At 35.6% G+C, this 23,589-nt stretch overlaps 2 protein-coding genes across 3 annotated transcripts in view; one reads left to right on the top strand and one right to left on the bottom strand.

Moving 5' to 3' along the window:
* The window catches only part of LOC112046310 (uncharacterized), a 64,310-nt gene extending 51,129 nt beyond the window's left edge, over nt 1–13,181 (top strand). For both annotated transcript variants that reach the window (XM_052888308.1, XM_052888309.1), the window contains exons 27-30: nt 526–672; nt 1,650–1,822; nt 2,629–2,752; nt 3,434–13,181. In XM_052888308.1, coding sequence (XP_052744268.1) covers nt 526–672; nt 1,650–1,822; nt 2,629–2,752; nt 3,434–3,489 — 500 coding nt within the window. In that variant the 3' untranslated portion in view covers nt 3,490–13,181. The remainder of the gene's footprint in view (nt 1–525; nt 673–1,649; nt 1,823–2,628; nt 2,753–3,433) is intronic.
* On the bottom strand, nt 10,088–15,982 carry LOC112046318 (distal membrane-arm assembly complex protein 2). The gene is made up of 2 exons (XM_024082929.2): nt 15,428–15,982; nt 10,088–14,769 (listed from the first exon to the last, which is right to left on the bottom strand). The coding sequence occupies exons 1-2, from the start codon at nt 15,823–15,825 to the stop codon at nt 14,319–14,321; spliced, it is 849 nt and encodes a 282-aa protein (XP_023938697.2). The 5' UTR covers nt 15,826–15,982; the 3' UTR covers nt 10,088–14,318.
* Nucleotides 15,983–23,589: the final 7,607 nt, after the last annotated feature.

The following is a 23,589-nucleotide window of genomic DNA, read 5'->3' as shown; positions in this document are numbered from 1 at the left end:
TGCGGCACGATCCAAACTGTCAGTTTGGAACCAGCTCATGATTCGAAACTAGTCGGGCATACTCCGACCTAATATCACGTGAGTTTTAGCCGTTGTTTCATAATCAATTAATATGAATAACACTCACGATAGTTTTAATTCTAAAAAACTAGCCTATTCTTTTTTAATTTTATTATTTGGTAAAAAATAATTAAAGTAATCCCTCCTGTTGCAAGGCTTTTGACTCAAGCAACCTTCTTAAGGATTACAGGCTTCTGCATCCGACCGTTGATCCATGGTGTGTTAATCGAAGTTTATCGCTATGCGACTGTTAACACGTTCGCTGCGACACGAGGTCAATTGACCTCGTACCAGCAAAAAAGGATTTCGGCGTCTTTAAGAATTAAGAGGTCGATAAACCTCGTTCCGCACCACAAGGTACGGTACGAGGTCAAAAAACCTCGTACCGCACCAGGGGAAAATACAGAAAAATCAGTACCGTAGCGAATGTATTAACTGAATTGAAACTATTATTATTATTACCAGATGAAGAAGCGACGGTGGTAACACCACAGATCGAGGCGGAAGTGATGAACGGGAACGGCATGCCCACACCGCACTCCTACGGCACGCCGCACAAGCTAGTGGGGAACACTTTCTTCGGGCCCGACTTCAACCTCGACAGCTTTAGAGGTGAGCCGCTAATCTTCAATCAAACTTACTTGTTGATTTGGCAAACGTTATCCTACTATCCTACTAATATCCTACTTAATATTATAAACGCGAAAGTTTGTATGGATGTTTGTTACTCTTTAACGCCGCTACTACTGAAGCGATTTGGTTTAAAGATTTTACTCTGGATTGACACATAAGCTACTTTTTATCCCGAAAAAATCCATGGTTTCCCGAGATTTGCGAAAACTGATGATTTTAATTATATGAATGTTTGTTACTCTTTCACGCCTCGACTACTTAACCGAATTAGCTGGAATTTGGTATTGACATATAGTATAGCATGGATTAACACATAGGCTACTTTTTATCCTGAAAAAATCCATGGTTCCCGAGGGATTTGTGAAAAACTAAATTCCATGCGGACGAAATCGCGGGCGTCCGCTAGTTATGCCATATAAAGGACAATGCCCACTGGACAATACAACTTTGGCCTTAGGAACCCAGGTATACCCCTATATAAAAGTATTTGGAGATGATAATACTAATATGGTTAATTAATTGGTTTAATAAAAGTATGTTTCTTGAACAAAATATCTTTTGACGAGAAAAACATATTGTTAATTAATAGCTTCGAAATCGAAAATATCGTTCTCTTGTACGATGTGATTGTACGATTGGATTTTATGACTACACGTGGACAATATTTATTTCTCTCTTTCCAACATATGTCACCAAGTGTACATCCCCTGCATACCAGAGAATTTTCCTAATTCTCTGCGTATGTGAAGTCTGCCAATCCGCATTGGGCCAGAGTGGTGGACTACTGACCTAACCTCTCTCATTCTGAGAGGAGACTCGAGCTTAGCAGTGAGCCGAATATGTGTTGATAATGATGATGATGATGATATTAAAGTGTGCGAATAATTGTGACTCTGGGTATATAAAGCAGTATGTGCGGTATTTATCAAAGTCCATTGCCCCTACGGTGCCCGCAGTGGCGGAGAGCATGGAGGAGATGTCGCCGCGCACGCCGTGCTCGGCGGCGGGCGCGGGCGCGCGCGGCGAGGCGGGCCACCGGCGCGTGCTCGAGCAGCGGCGCCACCTGGTCATGAAGCTGTTCCAGGAGCAGGGCATGTTCCCCACCACGCAGGCCACCTCGCAATTCCAGGTATGTGCCTGGAGTAATGGAGCGAGCTATGCTTGGGGTTTCTCTGTGTGATCGAATCAGAAATGAGGAGATCCGCAGACGAACTAAAGTCACTGACATAGCTCAGCGAGTCGCAAAGCTGAAGTGGCAATGGGCAGGCCACATAGTTCGAAGAGCCGATAAGCGTTGGGGTCCCAAGGTGCTGTAATGGCGACCCCGCACCGGAAAGCGCAGTGTTGGTCGACCCCCTACTAGATGGACTGAAGACATCAAGCGGGTTGCAGGGAGCCGCTAGATGCTGGCGGAACGAGACCGTTTTGTTTGGAATTCCATGCAAGAGGCCTATGTCCAGCAGTGGACGTCCATCGGCTGATGATGATGATGATGACGGAAATGTCAGGACTGTCACCGGAGGGTGTGGGTCGAATCCGGCCCGGAGCATGCACCTCTAACTTTTCAGTTGCGTGCATTTTAAGAAATTAAATATCACGTTTCTAAAACGGTGGAGGATAAACATCGTGAGGAAACCTTCACACCAGAGAATTATCTTGATTCTCTGCGTTAGTGCAGTCTGCCAATCCGCATCGGGCCAGCGTGGTGGACTAAGGCCTAATCCTAACCTGAGAGGAGACTCGAGCTTAGCAGTGAGCCGACATTTCACTAGCAGAGCCAGTCAAGCTGCCGGAGGTGCATGCCCCGGACCGGTTTCCAGCCCTCCGGAATCGGAGGCAGAGGGGCATATCCACTTGGCTATTACGGCTCGGCTTTTTTTTATTCCAATATAAAATATCATAAATAGTGCATAAATGGTGTTCTGTAATTGACAGGCGGCGCACACAGACATATTCCCGACGAAGACGTCGTTGCAACTGAAGATACGCGAGGTGCGCCAGAAGGTGATGGCGCACACCACCAACCTGACGCCGCACTCGGAGGTCAACACACCTACCAGTGAGTGGTCGCTTCAACTACTAATAGGCTAGTTGACACGTTTTTTAATGGTCTTAAATAATTGATCATTATCGTTCTACTAGATAGAAAAAAAAACATGATATTTTTTTGAGACGTCATTACATTAAAAAATTTATTGTATAAATATTTATTTTGCAATACGAGCCAAAGGAATATTTAAAAATATTTTTTTTATGTATTCATAGCGTGGAGGGAAAATACTATGGAGTCGGTGCTAGCATTATACAATGAGAGACAAAAAGTGCCATATTACTGATGAAAGGTTATGTTTGGATGTTTTCGCTCACCACGGCTATTACAGCCAAGTATACTGCAATTCACCGTATAACTGTACAATTTTAATGAAAAATATTGTCTGTAATCGTTATAGAGCAAAACTCTCGAAACTAAGTTTTCTCAAACAAAACTCGACACACGAAAATTTGTCTGAAATGAACAGAAATCCCATACGTTAATGGAGACAAAACATTTAAGTCTCGTCCTGCTCACGCCTTAATAATTTCCCAATCGCGCCTTCTTACTCTTGATATTATTAATTGTTTAATAGCCCGTCTACGTATTCTTGTCTATGATTCATAGCAATGTTTTCGCATAAGCAAGGTAGAGGGGAGCTTTTTTTTTAAATCACAAGAGATGATGAAAAGGGTATTCTCTTCACAGATGTAAACTCGCCGATAGTGTCGGGCGCGTTGCAGCCAACGTCGACGGCCAGTTAGCGATACGGCTACACCATCTCCATTGTGGTGCGAGAGTAGACAGCAGATCACTTGTATTAATCACTTCTTAACACTTTACAGTACATTACATATAGCACGTGCGGGTTAACGTGACACCTGACAGAGTACAGAGTGCCTAGTGGGAGTTTTCAATGTTTACATACTGTGACTATCGCGTAAACGTAAACGCGAATGGGGATGATGAATGGGTTTGTTGTTGATTTAGAGACATTATGTTAAATGAGGTCAATATTAACTAATTTATACATAAAAAGCAAAAATTGTTTTAAAAAATATTTGCAAAATAAATAAGATTATAAAATTTCAAAATGTACTAAAATTCTTTTACCGTAATTAGATGAAAAATCATACAGTTTTAGCTTCCTTACATTAAACGTGACATTTTTCAATATCTGAACTATAAACATAAACGCACAAATAACATAGATATTTGTAATTTTGTTGAAATCTAACGATCAGCGAGCCAACTACGTCAATAATTCGTGTCATTTTGTATGGAGCGTTTTTCTGGGATCCGCAGCAGCGCCGCAAATCAGACCCTATAAATCCATGTGTATCCGAAAGTAATGATCGCAGATACCCTGTTACTTTTACAGGACTGCTTTACTATTAGCATACTTTTAATTTATATACAATTTAAAAAACTGTCACATCCCTATTTCTAAGGAATTAAAACAGTTGTGCAGTATTGTCACTAGGTGGCGCTGTTTCAATCCTTAGAAATTCGCGTTTGCGTTTATGCGCTCGTCACAATATGAAAACATTGAAAACTCCTACTGGGCACTCTGTGTTTGTATGGTTGTGTTTGTAAACAGAGGGCCTAGTGGCAGTTTGATACTGTTACTATCGCGTTAACGTAAACGCGAATTTCTAAGGAATTGAAACAGCGCCATCTAGTGGCACTACTGCACAACTGTTTCAATTCCATATGAATTCGCGTTTACGTCAACGCGATCGTAACATTATGAAAATATTGAAAACTCCCACTAGGCACACTGGTGTCAAGTTAATGCACACGAGTTGTGTATTAAGTTTTGTTGTTGTATGATACAAATGTCAAATCGCCGTCAAAGCGGGACCATACCAATTTCATCTAGTGTTTTAATGCTTATACTTGTCGAACAAGTCTCACTTGATGTTAAGTGTCACAATCATCACAATCAGCCTGTTTTAGAGTTCTACTGCTGGCCTTAAGTTAGCGAATAACTTAGTCTTTATTGATGAACGTGAGAAATGTCATACTATTGGTTATGCCGTGGCAGTTTCCACCATATCCTATCCCTATTGCTGGCAATGCTATTCGATTTAACATTCAGAACAACGGTAAAAAAAACATACAGCCGAACATAGAACCTCCTTTTTGGAAGTTGGTTAAAAATCCGAAAGCTTATTTTGAGCAAGTTTTAACTTTCACTTGACATCAGGTGAGAATCGCAGTATTGTATTAAATAGTTAGCAGTAATGTTACTGTTATCCATTGATTCATAAATGGTTGATATAAGGTCGAAAATAATGGACATTTGCTAAGGTCTTATTAAGTCATTTTAGCAGGAACTCAGACCAATTATTGTGTAGGACCTGCCTCGCTAGACGTTACTTTTCTGTCAAAGTATATGATCAACGATCTAATGTGATTATAAAAACTGTCCCTATAGAATCGATGTTAAATATCTGTAATCGTGTTCGTCTGTTAAGCTCCGTAAAAATATCCTTTTTGTGCAATTGAATTGTGTAAAAAACGGGCAAAAACTTCTAGTTTAGTATAAGATATATACCAAATCTAAGCCCGTTTTCCTCAGAAAATGACAATTTTGTTCGTGACTATGAGTGCGATACAGGTCCTTCTATAATTGGTCTGAGAGCAGGAAACTCGGTTCCACCATTTGTATTAGAATTATAGTGATCCATTGTCATTCAATAACATGAATTGTGTGAAAAGTTGATAGTTTTGTTAGATTTCATAGTTTTTGGTTGTGAAGTTTTGGAGTTGTTGAAACGATCTGCGTCTACAGAATTTGTGCAATGGAGTTGAGAACATATACCTAATGTGACATAGTTGTAATAGACCAAGAGACGCCGTACGAAATGTTAACTCGTTAAAATCACTGGACATTTCGTTCATCAGCTCTTTGGCTAATGTGAGATTTAATGTCGAAAATGCCTAGTTGCATTTAATTGTAGAAATTTTGCGTTATACACGCACTAATTGGTAAAAATGTTATTTACTATAAAGGTTACATTTAAAAAAATATAAAATTGAGAAAAATAAATAAAAAATTGAGTGCGAATGTGTTTGCATTGATGTGAGATGTATTTAGTATTAGGGACGTACGACCTATTTTACAATTGACCTATTTAGAAATCGGTTTTAACGTACGTGATGTATGATAACCATTCACCGATCTTTGCCTGATCAAAAGGAAATAAAAGAAAAAAAAAACAATAAATTGCATTCTTTTGTTAGTAGTCCATTGAAGTGTTACATTTTTAGGCCTTACCCTGCGTTTGTAAGAGGACGCAATTTTTTTTTTTTTTTTGTGTGTAGGGGGGTCATTGGAAGGTAAAATCAAGTTTGTTGGGTCGCCATTTCAACCCCTATTTTCAAGATGGCGGCCGTGACAAGGGTGGAGACCCCACAATATTGAATTTAGCGTTCCATTGACCTACGTGTCAAAAAAATAAAGTTACGTCCTCTAAAAACGCAAATGTAACTTTTCAATAGACCACAGCCATATTTAAAATGTCTTTACGTGTCTATAGAAGTTAAGATGTCGGAAAAATCGTTTATTCTAAAGAAGTCAATAATAAAATAGGTCTCCGCGCACTTATGACTTTCATATTTTATACATATTAATATAATAAGCACATTATGTATTTTCAATTGACACATTTTAGTTTTCGTAGTTATCCGAGTTTAAGATTTTACTGTACTATAAACTATTTTAATGTGGGCGATGCAGAGTTGCGTTACATTGACTGACACTGAAAATTAAAAAAAAAATCTAACAATGTTCGCTAAACCTCCCACTCTCGACCGAGTAACTCTAATAGATACTGTTGTATTCTATTTTATGATGAAATTTGGGCTTTAATTATTGTATCGTAGACAGGACTTATACGTATACTTAACGTAGATGGGGGTCCCAAGGTGCGCCGAACCGAAAAGCGCAGTGTTGGTCGACCCCCCACTAGATGGACCGAAGACATCAAGCGGGTTGCAGGGAGCCGCTGGATGCTGGCGGCTCGAGACCGTTTTGTTAGGAAGTCCATGCAAGAGGCCTATGTCCAGCAGTGGACTTCCATCGGCTGATAATGATGCGACTTTCGTGTAGTTTATTTACACTAACGCGCTTGTCTTTTCTTAGGGGGCTCGCACACTAGGCATTCACGACCACGACCCGAATGAATGAAGTCATCGCTAGAACAGATCGTTAGATTTCAACGAAGTTACGATTATTTTTGTTATTAGCGCGTTTATGTTTACACTTCAAACAATGAGATATGTCGCATTGGATGTAAGGAAGCTAAAACACTTATCTTTTTTTACGTATTGCTTGGTCGCACCGAATAGTCGTGCCTTTTTAACAATTTACCTGGTGGCCTATTCCCTATTTTGGTCTTTATTTAATTTTTATAAATAAACATCAATACAATTGACAAAATGTCATTTACCTACTGTATGATATCCACCAGTAAGCACAGTTACATTAGTAACATTTGTTACATGAAATCTCAATTTACGTAGCGTACATGTCATCTAGCACAGATAGTGAATTAGTCTGTCGGTTGTGGCTGCCTAATGTGCGAGCTGCCTTACAACCAGTACAATCAAAGCAAACTTGTCATCAAAAAATATGAAATCGTCATCAATAGAACATCATAATTGATGCGGCTTTCGCTTTAGAACGTGGGTCAGGATATTTTCAAATTACAAAAAAAAAATAACACAAATATTCATTCTACTTTCTTCGATAAAACTAGCACTTGACTCATAAAGAGCACGATCTCAATACATTTTACTGTATGTAATTTTTGATAATCTATGTATAAGATATTCATTTTAGTATTTATATGAATGGAATTATGGATGGAGTATTACAATATTTTTTTTACAGCTTAACCTGCAATTACTTAATACGTTTAGCTGTACTTTTAAATGCAGGTTTAAGTGTTGATTGCTATAAAAATAGTATATGGTAATTGTGACTTAAAATAAAATTGATGCATGCAAGTGCACACTACTTAAGTCACATGGATTGTTGTGTATTAATTATTGTTTATTTCGAGTAATAAATTTATTTATTACTTTCGTTAAAATTTGCTATAAATATTTCAGATATAAACCGTTGCATTTACAGTACCAAATGCTACATAGCAATGACAATGTACTGTTTTTGTATACTTTATGATGGGATTTGCAATAAGAATCGAAAAAAATATTTTTCCTTTTTATTTTTTTTTTCTTATATTAAAGCTTTTTTCAAAATTTATAAGCAATATTGTGGTTGATTAAAGAATATTAAATGTACGTTATGCTATCATAACTATGGTGCCGACATATTGAATTATTGTTTAAGTCATATTTGAAGAAATGCATCGTTTTTTTTTCTATTTATGTTGTGATGTTGGTCTTCCACGTGTTTTAATATAACAATTAAACATTTTTTTTATAAATGGATATCTACTTATTTAATTTAAATCTTATTGTGTACAGTTGTTTATGTTAAGCAGAGTGGTTTGAGTTTGACCGTGTCTATTCGGTTAGGTCGAATTTGGGTTGACGGATTTAATTTAATATGTAACGCATACGCGTATTTGCAAAATGGTATCCGTAATTTCTGCTTCGTAATTATAATAGTCGTAACGCCAACCACACACTGTCAAGTGTACAGCGCGCTTTGGGATGTCAGCAGCAGTGTTGTCACTTTTTAAATTTTCCAAGTTTTGGGACAATTTATGTTTAAAATTAGAAACTTTATTATTACGATAAAAATGCTTAATTATTGAATAATATTTTTTTAAATATTTTTTCTGTTTATAATATTATAATGCTTACACGCACATTTCGGATCAGACGGTATTTTTAAAATACACTGTATAGTGCTTCTGCCTTTGGGCCCAATTAGGCAATGCTTCTCGCTCGCCCGAACCCCCCGGTGATGCCACTGAGGTTCCATTAAAGAGCCTACGGCACTTACACAATCAAAATTATAAAAGTTGCAGACTTGACACTTTACTTGACCGTGTGTAGCTGGCGTAACCTAATTGTAAATGTAGATGGATCGATTAATTTTGTATGAAACCTGTCATTCCACATTCGACCATGCGTGACGATCTTTTGGAAATGGTACAATAGAGTTTTTTTTTTTTAGTGAATACAGAGCCTTAATATGTCTTCTTACTAAGTTAGTTAGTAAGTTGTGTAGTGATTTTCAAACATAAATAATAATTATATCAACCGATCATCGTTTACGGAAATCAGCTCAAATCATTAACGACATTAGATAAATCAATATTTATATATTAACAATCTCAATGTAAATAATAATAATTAGTTTATTGTCTATAGATGTAAGCGTTACCGGCTCTCAAAGTAATTAGGAGTTCTTTCTTTTATGTAGACACTAATAATAATGAAATTGTGCATTTTGTCTATGTATTCAACACGTTTTGGCCAATACAAATGATTATATGTATATATATAGAGGGTGTTTTATTTATATGCAACTGTATTGTTGTTTCCTTAATCGGATGTAGGTCTGTTTGTGGTTTCCACTGAGACTGAATAGCTAATTTTTAAAATATAAAACATAAATTTAGTGTCTATGAATGAGCTGTGTAATCTTGCAACATCTTTGTTTCAAGAGTTCAATGAACTGTTTTATATAAATAAAACACGCTGTAATTCTTACAAAATTGTATTTTAATAAATGATCTCTTTTTGGCGTACTATATAATTATTATGTATTATATAATTGCTTTAGGAGTCTGGAAGTGAAGAGAATTTATTAATAAAAATTAAATAATAATAATAATACAATGTCTATAACGTAAGAGATATTTTCGCACTGTTAAATCTATCTTTGATAGCGTAGTTTGGTACTAATGAAACGAAAAATTAAAACAAAATTTTTGGATGTCTTTTTTTTTTAATATTCGGCGTTAATCTGTGTAATGAATAAATGTTGGTATCAATTCCGGTGTAGAAAAGTAATTGCAGTTCAGTATTTTTTTTAAATGAAGAATAAATTATCATATCCCTTTTGTTAGTTTTGATAGTCAGTATGTCATATCCCTGAACTCATTTTCATATATCCTAAGTCTCTAAAGACATCCCTTCATGAGTCAGTTTTGCAGTTCGTTTTGATACACTACAGTTTCTATCGTCATATCCCTAAGTAAATTTTGCAGTTATTTTTTATACACTTCCGAGTCTTAAACATCCTGAGTCAGTTTTGCAATTCCTTTTGATTCCCTTGCGTCTCTATCGTCATATCCCCGAGTCAGTTTTGCAATTCTTTTTGATTCCTTTGAGTCTCTATCGTCATATCCCCGAGTCAGTTTTGCAATTCCTTGCGATTCCCTTGTGTCTCTATCGTCATATCCCTGAGTCAGTTTTGCAATTCTTTTTGATTCCCTTGCGTCTCTATCGTCATATTCCCGAGTCAGTTTAGCAATTCCTTTTGATTCCCTTGCGTCTCTATCGTCATAGCCCTGAGTCAGTTTTGCAATTCTTTTTGATTCCCTTGCGTCTCTATCGTCATATCCCCGAGTTAGTTTTGCAACTCCTTTTGATTCACTGGAGTCTTTATCGTCATATCCCTGAGTAGGGTTTGCAGTTAGTTTAAAACACTTGAATTGATACTAATGTTTTGTGTAGTCAATTTGTTGAAATCATTGCTGGCACATATTATAAGCTTTATTGTTACCATAATATAGTAATATTGTCATATACAGTTAAATTACAAATAGAAGGCCGAATTCCGCCAATCAATAATAACATTCATATATCGTTCTCTCTTGCAGTGGTGGTAAACTTGTACGAGCAATAGATGTAATAGATATTTACACACAGATTCACATATTCTTCTTTGTGGTGTCTAAGAATAATTTTCGGTGTGACGTCACATCTTGTACTTCGTCATAGACACCACAGAGCGGTGTGTAAATGTGCGCAAGGTAAAAAAATTTTTACTTATACAGATATTATTGAGAGTTCTTCTGCAAGCTTTTTCTTTTTTAAATGATAATAATACCCTACGTGGTTATATTTTCTGTTCTTTTTTTATGTAGATATCGATTCGATTCGAGCGAACTTGTTAGTAGGTATACATCGAAACGAATTTTTTATTTCGTAAGAGAAATAACGAGCATTATGAGAAATTACGGTCTATGGATATATAAAATATTTGTCACACTTTTGGTAGCTTTTCGTTTTTCACACATTATAATCTAACTTATTTATATTAAAAAATTAATGTCGATATGCAGAATAAAATAACGTGCCATTGGATTTACTTTAAAAATTCAATATGTTTTTAACATTCAAAATCATTAATTTCTATTTCAAAAAATCCGATTCTTTTAAAAAAAAATTTTTACACCCACATATCTACACAACGTAACTTTTCGCTTTTCATTTTATTATGAGTAATTTAATAACAATTTAAAAAAAAAAAACAATTGATGTTTAAATCATTCATTGATATTTATTTAAACATTATAATTTATTTACAAGATAATGTGTATTATTTAGATACATATTGCACAATTATTGTAATTTGTTGATGAATTTTATTTAATTACGACTATTTCTGGGTGTTAACAATCGCTTTTTTTAAGTAATGATATGTTTCATTTCACTTTAGTGTCAGGTTTTAGTTTTTAAAACATTAACTTTTATTTTGATTTTACATAATAAATAATAACTTAAGTATTATAATCCATTTTCTGTTGCAATATGACACGATTATACAATTTATATTTCGCTTGTGATTGTTTGTAGTGATGTTTCAATTTGCTTTAATATTGTCCCGTACATTTAAGTTTGTTTTAATGGAGATGTTAATATGTTGAATGGTATGGATGTCTTTCAGTGTGTTAGCATAATAACAAATATGAAAACCCTAATGCTGCGTATTACAAGTGCCTTATTGACTTTCAGAACTTAGTTATAGAACAAGAGTTTGTCATTAATGATTGCTAGACTTTCCTAATTTTATGAAACTGCAAGTTTGTTAGCCTGTTACCATGGGTAAGTACAGAAATAGTGGCGTAGCCTTGGAGGGGCACAAATATATCCTAAAGATTTCTCACAAAAGAAACGAAAATGCTCGCTTAAAATAAATATGACTTGTGACTTGACTATGTAGGATGTTTCCAACTTTTGGGCGCACGCTTAACCAAGGAAAAAAAGAGATTCCTTTTTTTACTTTTGGCATTTCTGAAGTGAAAACTTTTTGTTTTTTTCCCTGACAGTACTAGATGTGAGGGATTACATTTTACTACTTTTTGCTGTATAGTAGGCAACTAGCGAGTTTAGACCGTTGTGGCTTTGATAATTGAGGGTCTGGTACCTTTCAAGCATTCTATCTTCCTAAGCCACCATGTCTCAAACTCTCATCTGCCTCGTTAGACGTTACCCCTCTGTCAAAGCAAAGTATATGGTCAAGATCTAACGCGTTTATAAAAACTATCTCTTATTAATCGATGTTTCATTGTTGTAATAGTTTTCGTCGTTTAAAGAGCTCCCTAAAAATGCTGAGTTGTCTAGATATTTTTTTAAACAGTCAGTAACTTCTAGTTTATTAAAAGATGAAGTTAGGTACGTCTCATTTGTAAATATTTGGTCTGAGTTCATAATCCATAGATGCCTATTAGGCATAGGCATCTATGGACACACTTACCTATGGTAGGAGTATCAGCTGACAACCTTTTGTGCATTTATAAAACGAAAGTCTGACATTCACAGGCTCTTTGTCCATTACTATGTAATACGGAGTTGATTTTGTATAATACAATTGTTGTAAAATCTCAATTTTGTATAGTTCAAAGTTAACTCAATAATTTAATTTGACAAGATGTTCACTTTGTATAAGGCTGCAAAGGTTGTATTCAGATTTAACAACACTAATACAGTTCTAGGCTTTGTCAGTCAATAAACTGTAATAGGCAAACCCTTTTAGACTGAACTAACTTTGTTGCTTATAAACAAGTTATATAATGTTGTATTTTAAGAATAATTAGCTATTATTTCAAAAAGGACATTTTGAATGAAGCATTTCATATTCGTTATTTATTACTTTCTAAATAAGGCATTAGTCTAATTGTTTAGTCAAATGGCATACATGTAAATATCTTGTTTAGACAGTTTATTTAGATTTAAGTGTTCAATTTTAATGTACCTATTACTAGATTGAATTAGACAAAATGACCTTTAAGAGAAATATCTGAAACATTAATCACATAGGAGAAGTTTTTTAAAACATTTATGAATCCAACTGAATGGACCAATAAATAGCGATTTAGTGATTGTACCCAATCAAAGACAACAGAGATGATAAACTCACCCTGTGCAGGTAGACAACCGACACATAGAAATGTGGACAGATTGTTCAAGCATATTGGATCATTGTACGAACTTATGTTAAAACATAAAAACCTCGAAAGCATTATTGTTTTTTATTTATCCTCCACATTAGTACCTGAGCCACCCTGCATTTGATCCACACTGCCTTGACATCTTGCGAGCAAGATGACACTACAGAGTTTACACAATTCCACTTTGCATATAAAAAAATATTTGAGAGGCATTGTTGATAGCATTCTTTGACTCAATTGAGCTACAACCCCTTAAACTTATCAATCAATCAATCAATTTATTTATTTGCAGATACATGCATAAAGAGAGAAAGACTTCTAAAGATGGAATGGAATTGGATTAGATTCAGTGCAAGAACTTGATGGTATCTACTTAACTTCATTGAGCTTTTAAAACACATTTTTCTTTAGTAATTTGAAGGCTTTTCTATTTTCAAAAAGACTACATTTTTTAGACTATAAACAAGATGAACAAGTAATTACTTGCTCATCTTGTTTAGTCTAAAAAGATATACAAAATGATAATAAAAAAAAATAATCTAATATGCAAAAGCCCTTGGGTTGTTGAGATAAATATATGCAAGGAAAGAGATGACATTGAAGCACTGCAATTTTAATTATGCTTCAAGAAGACATTGTGTACTTCCCGTCCTTATAAATAATCCTAAAGATTATCATAATTCAACTGGTTAACTTTGTATACTTATTGTTTTAACATGTTTAATATTCTAATGATTTTAAACTTATTTTGTGGTTGTTCATTATGAATGTTATTTAAACGGGTACATACCACGATAAAAAGACGAGAAAGAGGGTAGATTGATTTTGCCCCTAACAGCTGACTTCACTTCTCATCTCGCAACTTCAGTTGAACGTCACCACAATCCATACAACTGGGTCGAAATATTGACATTAAAAATCTCGTCTTTTTGTTGTGGTATGTACCCATTTAAATAACATTCATAATTTTTAATATTCCCCTATTTTTCCAATAAAAATGTTTATGCTCAGAGATTAGATGTTTGATCAAAAAGCAAGGATAGCACTCAAGATAGCAGATTTCAATTAAAGTGGAACTATTGAAGATTTCTTGAAAGAGACAATGCATGTTTGTTTCATGAAAAAAATACATTTGAATTAATTTACTATTTTATTATATACAGTTCTTAAATAAATCTTTTGAGTCTAATCTAAAATTATAAAGCAATCTATATTTCTTCTAAATCATTTTCATCATTATCATTACTTGCATTAATAAATAAATTAGGCCTTTCTTGCTCAAGCATAGACAAGGCCACTTGTAATTCAACATTATCACCAGGGTCAGTAATTTTCAATAACTTTAGAGCCTCCATCCTTGCTATTGCATATATTCCACCAGGGCAGAGGTTGCATCCCTCAATGTTTAAATATTCTAAGCTACTTCCGTTATTTCCAGCTATTCTATCTAAACACCAAACATCTACATGTTTATTATTCTTCAGAGAAAGCCCTTTGAGAAAATTTAAGCCTGACAAGTTTTGTAGGCCCTCATATCTTATTCCGTTGTGGTGAAACTTACTGCAGTCCACAGCTTCCACATAATAACCATCTTTATATGAATCTGGGAGGTTCAATGTTGTTAAATCACCAGATATCCACTGTTGTTGGCCTTTTAATCTGGAAAATTATAATTTCTTTATAAATACTTAATTTTTTATTAACAAATTATTATTAGTGTATTAATTGTTTACAGACTTATCATTAGCACAGCATTACATTATAAAACAAAATTAACTTCATTGCCCTTATTTAACTCAGTAGATAATACTGCAAGTCAGCATCAAAATATAATAAACTAGCAGATGTCGCATGGTTTCACCTATGTGGTTCCTGTTCCCATAGGAATATGGAGGATAGTGTAGCTTCCTAACAGTTAAAGAATTTTTCAAATTGGTTCAGTAGTTTCAGTGCAAACAATCAAATCTTTCCTCTTTATAATATTAGTTTATATGTGTAAGTTTTTATAGATTCTTGTTATTCTTTCACATAAAAACTATTATATAAAATGGCTGTAATTTGGATTGGAAATAGATTATACTGGATTAGCACATAGATCACAGATGATAATGAGGTAATCCTGATCAATTTGTGGTTCTTTGGCTTTGTGAAAAATTGAATTTTGTGCACATGAAGACTTCTGGTATTAGTTCCACTATTTAGTTCTGTAATCATTTTGGCAAATATATGTATTTTTTTATTAGTATTTTGGCTAGAAAATACAAGTACAGTAGAGGAGCAGGCAAGCGCTATTCGGGAGAATTACTAAACCATCTACCTGACTGCACACTGTCGATAGGTAAAAAAATGCACTGCTGCCAAATTTATGCCCAAAGCTGCTACTCTTTCTGGTAAATACTTTTGGTTTTCGATCTCTTGTACTACTTTCATATCTGTCCACCATTCTTTAATATCTTGTATTGTTAAACTGGGGATTTTTTGCATGGCATTTAGTATATGCATACTAGGACTTTTCTCCACGAAAATGGAAAGTTTGCTGTGCCATTCACCGTCACGCTGCACCCATGGTCGGCGCCAGTCTGGGTAAACAGTCCCGTGGACTTTACGCGGCTGAGGACCCGCTTCATCACGTTCGTATATCGATTTGTAATCACAGTAATTGCGGAAGGTTGGATACAGAGATCGCAAATGAAGAGATTTTAAATTAAGAGCCATCGTTGGTTACACTGATACTATTTAAATAAAGGTCTTCTATAACAATAATTATTTTACATATTTAAAACAAGTAGTAAAGTTTTAAATACGTTCTGTTTAAATTTTAGAATGAAAATATAAAATTAAAATGAAATCGTTGAGGTTACGTTATGACTCAGTGTTACCAACTCTCCAAAATATTTATCTCTAAAGCTGGTGTCAAAAACCCCTAAAATCGCCTTAATTATTGAGTTGTCCCCCTAAAAAATATAAATTCATAATAATTTAAAAATAATATGCTTAATTTAGTAATTAGTCTATATTTAATACAGACAAAATACTATGTCTTTATCTTAAGATTTAGATTTTTTGAAATCCATACATGTTGACAATGAACAAATATACCAATTTTTTTTATTCGATGAAAATTGCCTCCAATTGCCTCAGAGTGGTTGTAGAATAACGTATTATATGTCGTTATAAGTCGCTAGGCCAAGAAAGAAATATTAAAATTATCATCAATTTAAAAATATTAAAGAGCCAAAAAATCCCTGAAAATACCCCTAAAAATTTCAGACCCCTAAAAAATCCCATTTCACTTATTTGCCCCCTAAATCTGGGGGGAAAACCCCTAAGTTGGGAACCCTGTTATGACTTAATACTTATGTTATTGACAGTGTTACCAACTCTCCAAAATATTTATCCCTAAAGTTGATGTCAAAAACCCCTAAAATCGCCGTAATTATTGAGTTGTCCCCCTAAAAAATATAAATTCATAATAATTTAGAAATAATATGCTGTCGTATGTTTCAAAAGTCTATATTTAATACAGACAAAATACTACGTCTTTATCTGAAGATTCAGATTTTTTGAAATCATACATGTTGACAATGAACAAATTTACCAATTTTTTTTATTCGATGAAAATTGCCTCCAATTGCCTCAGAGTGGTTGTAGAATAACGTATTATATGTCGTTATAAGTCGCTAGGCCAAGAAAGAAATATTAAAATTATCATCAATTTAAAAATATTAAAGAGTCAAAAAATCCCTAAAAATACCCCTAAAAAAATCCCATTTCACTTATTTGCCCCCTAAATCTGGGGGGAAAACCCCTAAGTTGGGAACCCTGGTTATTGACAATTGACATCACTGACATTTTGATTTGTTTGACTTTGACGTTGACATTAGTTGTCAAAATGTAATTTGACATAAAATGTCTGTCAGAAATCTATTATCTATTACCCGCTTCACCTTTACATTCACGTGCGCGATTCACTCGCGAAATTGAACATACCGCGAAACGTGATAGTCAGGGCTGGCTTTGGCCATATAAGTTTAAGCATTACTACCGTATTTACAACTCGACAAAATTTTTGGTGTTCAGACATGTTTAACAGCAAAACTTTATGCTACTCGACTAAACTGCTTATGTACTTTAGTATTTTAGTCGAGTACGAACAATTTTTGTAAAGTTAAAGTAAATTTAATTACTAAAGTGTCTGTACGGCCTCATAGCGCCACAGGCGCTTCCTTTGGCGCCCTTTTATATCGTTAATAATATTAAAAACGTGAAAGTTTGTATGGTATTTTCGGCTACTGAAGTGAACTATTCAGTAATCTAGCTTAAACTTAAAGGATAACGCGCTGTTACCTACCCACTAGATAGATCTAGAGCCTTATAACATGCTAGTTACCTTCCAAAGAAAGTCACCACGGTCCAACTCCTTAATAGTCTAAGATCCGTATTAATGGTTCATTTATATGAGCAGCACGTTGCCAACGGTAGCTGGCAACTGTTACCGACGACTGCCGTTAATTGCCGTCGACTGCCGCCGATACGTCGACGACTGCAGTCGACTGCCGTTGATTGCAGTCGTCGGTAGTAGTTGCTGCTCGTGTAAATGAACCCTTAGAAACGAGTTTTCATCCGTTAAACAGATTGGTGATATAGTGATGTGTTGATGAATAAGGATCTTAGACAAATTTAGAAACGTTCTTCAGTCTTCATCTATCTGTTTAATGGATGAAAAGTATTTTATATCAAAATTAGGATGTTAAAAAATATGTTGCGAGTGGGCTGCCTCAAAAACTCCTGACCAAACTATCATTAATGATAGTTAATACCTAATGGTTTGGCCAGGAAATTTTTAGGCAAAATAGGTAGCTCCCAATATACTTTTCAACCTACGAAAGGAGATGGTCCATTTCAGGTCCACTCTTGTACCCCGTATCATTGATATTTAAAAAATACAAGGATTTTATTAAAATTTATTAAAGTGAATAAATCTAACTAAATAAAAAGAAGCAACTATGACAATTGACAGCTAACGTCAAATCGATTACTGCATTGAAAACGTCTTCTATCCGCAATTATTACCCATTTCTTGGGAGATAATGAATACTAATTCAAATGAATTAAAGTAAATTCGTAGATTCGTATAATCAAGAATAGTTAAAAAAAATACCTTCTTTTATTTCCGCTAGGGTACAATGACTGATCCTGGGCTCCATAAAATTTTGGACTCTCCTTTGATATAAAAAACATAGTTTCATTCATTAAACAAATCTTCTACCGTAGGTACGGTCTTCTTACGGTACGGTATCACGGGATGACAAACAGCCTTTCTAAAATGAGGTATGTTTTTGGCTATGCAGTGCAAGCTCTTGGCCTAATACAGAATTATTCTTTATAGGAACATACCCATTTTCGTGACGTAATTATCTAAAAGCTTTTAGTATTACATACGAGTATTTAGCTTTCGCGTAACAAGACACTTTGCTCTAATGCAATTCAGATTAACACCGACGTAGGTAAGATAAGTTGGTATGTAATGTAATCCAACGGTCCAACACTGACAGCGTCTGGAACGCCGTTGGACAGTTAGTCGTTAATCTTGTTCTTAAAAGCACCGAGTGGGACAAGCGACTGATCCAAACAACGTTAAATCAAGATTGGATTGAGTCTATGCGACCGTAATTGAGATGTTAATTTGATTGTGCCCGTGGGAACGACGGGAGCCGCCGCTCTGAGTTCCTGGGAAATAAGTTAATGCGGTCTAAACTCTTAATACGATATAGGGTCCCGATTCGTGTTTGCAGTCGACCGAAATGGCAGAATAATTAATTATAATAAAAAACAATGGGGATGATGACTAGGTTTGAATATATTGACTTTTATGATACATTCGGGTAAATAAGGTCAATGTTAACTAATTTATACATAAAAAGCAAAAATTGTCAGGATATTTGTAAAATAAATAAGATTATAAAATTTCAAAATCTATTAAAAATCTTTTATCGTAATTAGATGAAAATTCATACCTACAGTTACAGTTTCCTAACATTAAATGTGAAATTTTTTAATATTTGAACTATAAACATAAACGCACAAATAACAAAGATTTTTTGTTTGAACTCCCATACAAATCTAACGATCATTATGTACCTACGTCATTCGTACCATTTTGTATGGGGCGTTTTTCAGGGATCCGCGGCAGCGCCGCAAATCTGACCCTTTAAATCTGTGTAGCTCCGAAAGTAATGATCGCAGATACCCTGTTACTTTTACAAAATTGCTTTACTATTAGCATACTCTTAATTGCTATACAATTTAAAAAACTGTCATCATCCCTATTCAATGTTTGAAAAATAGGTACCTACATTGTTATTTATTCTTATTATTTTTATTTACGAGTATTACTCGTGGACACAAAATCGCAAATCCCGCGGGAACCAAGTAGGTACCTACCTACCTACCTACATTTTCAGGATAAAAAAGTAGCTATGTTGCTCCATAACCTACTCAATCTGTCAGTGAAAGTCCCATTAAAATCGTTTTAGCCGTTCCAGAGATTAGTCCGGACAAACAGACAGATAGGCAGACATTTTTTCATATATAATGTACATATTATGAAATACTTAATGCTTTTTTTTTGAGATTAAACATAAAAAGCCGAATTCCAGGCGGACGAAGTCGAGCGAGTCGCAAACAAGTAAGATCAACGTAAACAATGGAATGGAAAAGATTTAAATAAAACAAACAATGGTACAAATTTTGATGTTTGTTAATAAAATGGATAATTTTCATATTTCCGGTAGCTTTGGCAGAAGATACACGGTTGTTACTATAACGAGCCTTATTATGTGGAGTCGTTTTCGAGGTGTTTGCCACGCTCGCCTTTACTTTACTGATTTTTATAACTGATCATATATTATTTTCTACGATAATAACATAAACATTTTGGAAAAATTTGTCGTACAATTGCTACATAGGTATTATTTAAGAACTAGAGACCAAAGGGTAATTGGAAATTCGCATTGCATAATTTCGAATTCGTCTCATATGTCGTGGTTTATAGAGAACGATGGAGAGACACTAGAGACTGTCGAATTATAAAAACATCGTTACAAAATAGGTCTACTGCGTAAGCCACAAGTAAAAGGTTCGATATAAAATCAATTTACTGCTAAGTACTGACTGACTGAACCATTCATTTGAAATTTATTGGTTAGGATTTTGAAAATGTATGTAGGTATTTGGTAGATATGCAAACTAAACCTATGCTAGAGTTGGCAGTAGTCCAATATGTTTGATTTTAGTCTGGCCTATCAATTAAGGAGCTATTAGGGTTTTTAGATGTGATAGCCCAGTGGATATGACCTCTGCTCCAATTCCGGAGGATGTGGGTTCGAATCTGAACATTTGTGCATTTTAAGAAATTAATTATTATTAAATGGTGAAGGAAAACATCTTGAGGAAACCTGCACGCCAGAGAATTTCTTAATTCTCTGCGTGTGTGAAGTCTGCCAATCCGCATTGGGCCAGCGTGGTGGACTATTGGCCTAACCCCTCTCATTCTGAGAGGAGACTCGAGCTCAGCAGTAAGACGAATATGGGTTGATGATGATGATGATGAGGGTTTTTTGAGATTTTTATTACAGATAGATTATTGAAAAAGAAGCGAGTGTGGTATAGGCCATTTTTGGAACAGGAGCATTATTTCTACTTGGATGGCCGCCAGCACCATGACGTATCCTCACGTTTTCTTCCGACCAATTAATCATAATTCAATGACTACGCTCGTTTTGGCTTAGATCTTAGCATTTGATTTACGTTGAGCCAAGTTTGCGGACATACTGTATCTAGATATGGCGCTACGAAAAGTTGGAAAAGCATTCCCTTTCTTTCTGAGTAATATTTTAAGCCCATGTGTGTATAAATACGTTTACACCTCAATTACCTAAGATGGAACTTAGATTGCATCATCACTTATATACTTATTTATTTATTTTAAACAAGACACCAACAGGTTACAATAAAATCTTATAATAAAATATAAAGAAATATATAAGTTACGGCAATTAATGCAGACCCACTTATTGGTAGACACAGTAACAACACCGACACAATCTGCGCGCCGAGCAAGTTCCATAACCCGAACAAAACTACTAAAGCTTACCGCACGTTCCATCCGCCGCTAACCGCGACTTGACGTACGGACTAACTTCGGAATTAACACTACACTAGGAATTAATCAACTCCGGCGGAACTATGTCTGTGTGTTCAAACGTGGCGTGCAATTTTGTAACTTTTGCGAGATTCACTCCGCTCGTATGTATGTTTTTAATTCTACATCCGTCCAATGCTATGCAGAAGAACTCTTAGAGCCCCCGCTCACTTACAACTTTTAGTTGGCCGACTTAGTTGGAACAGGTATAGCGATGTATGATTTGAGGAATCTACCGTCCGACAAGATATAAGATCCTGCTACTTCTGCGGCGAGGAGGACACTCCGAGACGCGCAATCTTCGAGTGTGCGGGCTGCGCTGACCTAAGAACAGCGGCCCAGGGGCCAAGGGGCAGCGTGGATGCGCAAAACCTTATTGCACGCAATAAGGTTTTAATACTCTCAGATGCTCAGAGCAATCATGATCAGGAGAGATGAAAGAGAACGGGCAGAAAAGGAAAGCGAGAAATGATAAATAGAAAGTCAGTACGAAGAAATGCAAAGCGGTTCCGTACTAACTGGCAGGAAAAAAAAATGATATAAGATCCTTGGGTCGGCAGGCGCACCTTATTGTCTTGCTACGCAACATACGGAGCAACGGGATCTTTAGATCCCCACTGGAGGGTCTGCCTCGGCGGTCGCCGCTGGCTGGGTTGCGGAAGATTAATTTTTTGTTCCCGGAACTCAGGCATCAGGGGAGACGATGAAAACTTGCTGGTTTTAGTGGGTAATTTGGCTGACTCGCAGCCGGTGAGTCCCACATACTCCCTCGGAAATAGTGCCAACGTATGCCGCTCTATTTCCGAAGGAGATGCGTAAAAACATTTCCCAGCGTAAAAAAAAAGGTATAGCGATGTATGAGAGCCCGCACATCTGTCCAACTAAATCACGCACAATTAAAAAGTCGTCCAACTATCGGCCAACTAAAAATTGTCAATGAGCGGCCACCCTTATGACTTTTTCTTTTTCTTCTTTTTAAGTTAGCCATGATGCAATCTAATATGGAAGCGTGCTAATATGGAAGCCTCCCACCAGCCTCACCTGGACCAATTAAGAAAACCTCAATCTGCCCAGCCGGGGATCGAACCCAGGACCGCAGTCTTTTAAATCGACCGCGCATTCCACTGCGCCACGGAAGCCGTCAAAATGTTCTTTTTAAGTTAGCCCTTGACTACAATCTTACCTAATGGTAAGTGATGAAGCAATCTAATTTGGAAGCGGGCTAACTTGTTACGATTACGATGAAAATCGGTTTCTACACGATATCGTAATGGAACGCTTAATGGCTTGGCGGTACGTCGTTGCCGCTAAGGTGGTATCAAGGCCGAAGCCTCCCAGCCTGACCTGGGCCAATTAAGAAAACCTCAATTGGCCTAGCGGGGATTGAACCCAGGAAGTGCGTCTTGTAAATCCACCACGCTTATCGTCCACGACACGGAGGCCGTCTAGAGCATAGGTTCTCAACCTTGTTCTATTATGTATTATTTTTAAAAATAACAAACGCTCACGAGGGTGTGTTATAGCCCACTTTGAGAAATACACATTTGGCTAAAATTTGGAATGGAAATTGATTTTACTCTGGATTAACACATGGGCTACTTTTCATCTCGGAAAAAGCCATGATTCCCGCAGGATTTGTGAAAAACCATTTCCACGCGGACAAAGTCGCGGGCATCCGCTAGTACTTAATAAATAATCCGTCATATTTCATTTTAATTTCTAATATTACTTAACAATAAGAAGAAGAAAGATGAAAAATATTTTTATTTAAATTTATAATAAATATAACAATTATAAGAAATACACAATTGAAATGAAAAAATTAAAAAAAATATTATAAAAAAAAATACAAAAACCAATAATAATTATTTACGAACTAAACTAAACAGTCTTCAGAAAATTTAACAATTACAAATTACAAATTACACAGAATACAAACTTACAGCAGTCTTAAATATTTTAGTTTCCATTTAATTATGTATTTATTTTTAATTAAAAGCTACAATATTATTACGCAACAACTAAGTGTACCTATATTATTAGATCTGAGGGGTGCTTTGACACCTACTCTAGGTTAGCCTGTGTCGTAGGTGTCATCACCTCCCAGGGACCATCCATTAGATGTAATTGTTCACCCAGAGGCAAGGCACCCAATACGCTAGCGTTATTACCCCTCTGGATAGCAAGGCTTAACCCTTGGGCCAAATAAGCGCCAGCCCTTAGGTCACCTGACGCATGGACCAATTTCACAGACATAGAATTGAAAAATGTTTTTA

Source organism: Bicyclus anynana, chromosome 22 (genome assembly GCF_947172395.1).
Source record: "Bicyclus anynana chromosome 22, ilBicAnyn1.1, whole genome shotgun sequence".
In the NCBI taxonomy this organism is placed as follows: Eukaryota; Metazoa; Arthropoda; class Insecta; order Lepidoptera; family Nymphalidae; genus Bicyclus; species Bicyclus anynana.
This window is presented reverse-complemented; position numbering and strand designations above follow the sequence as displayed.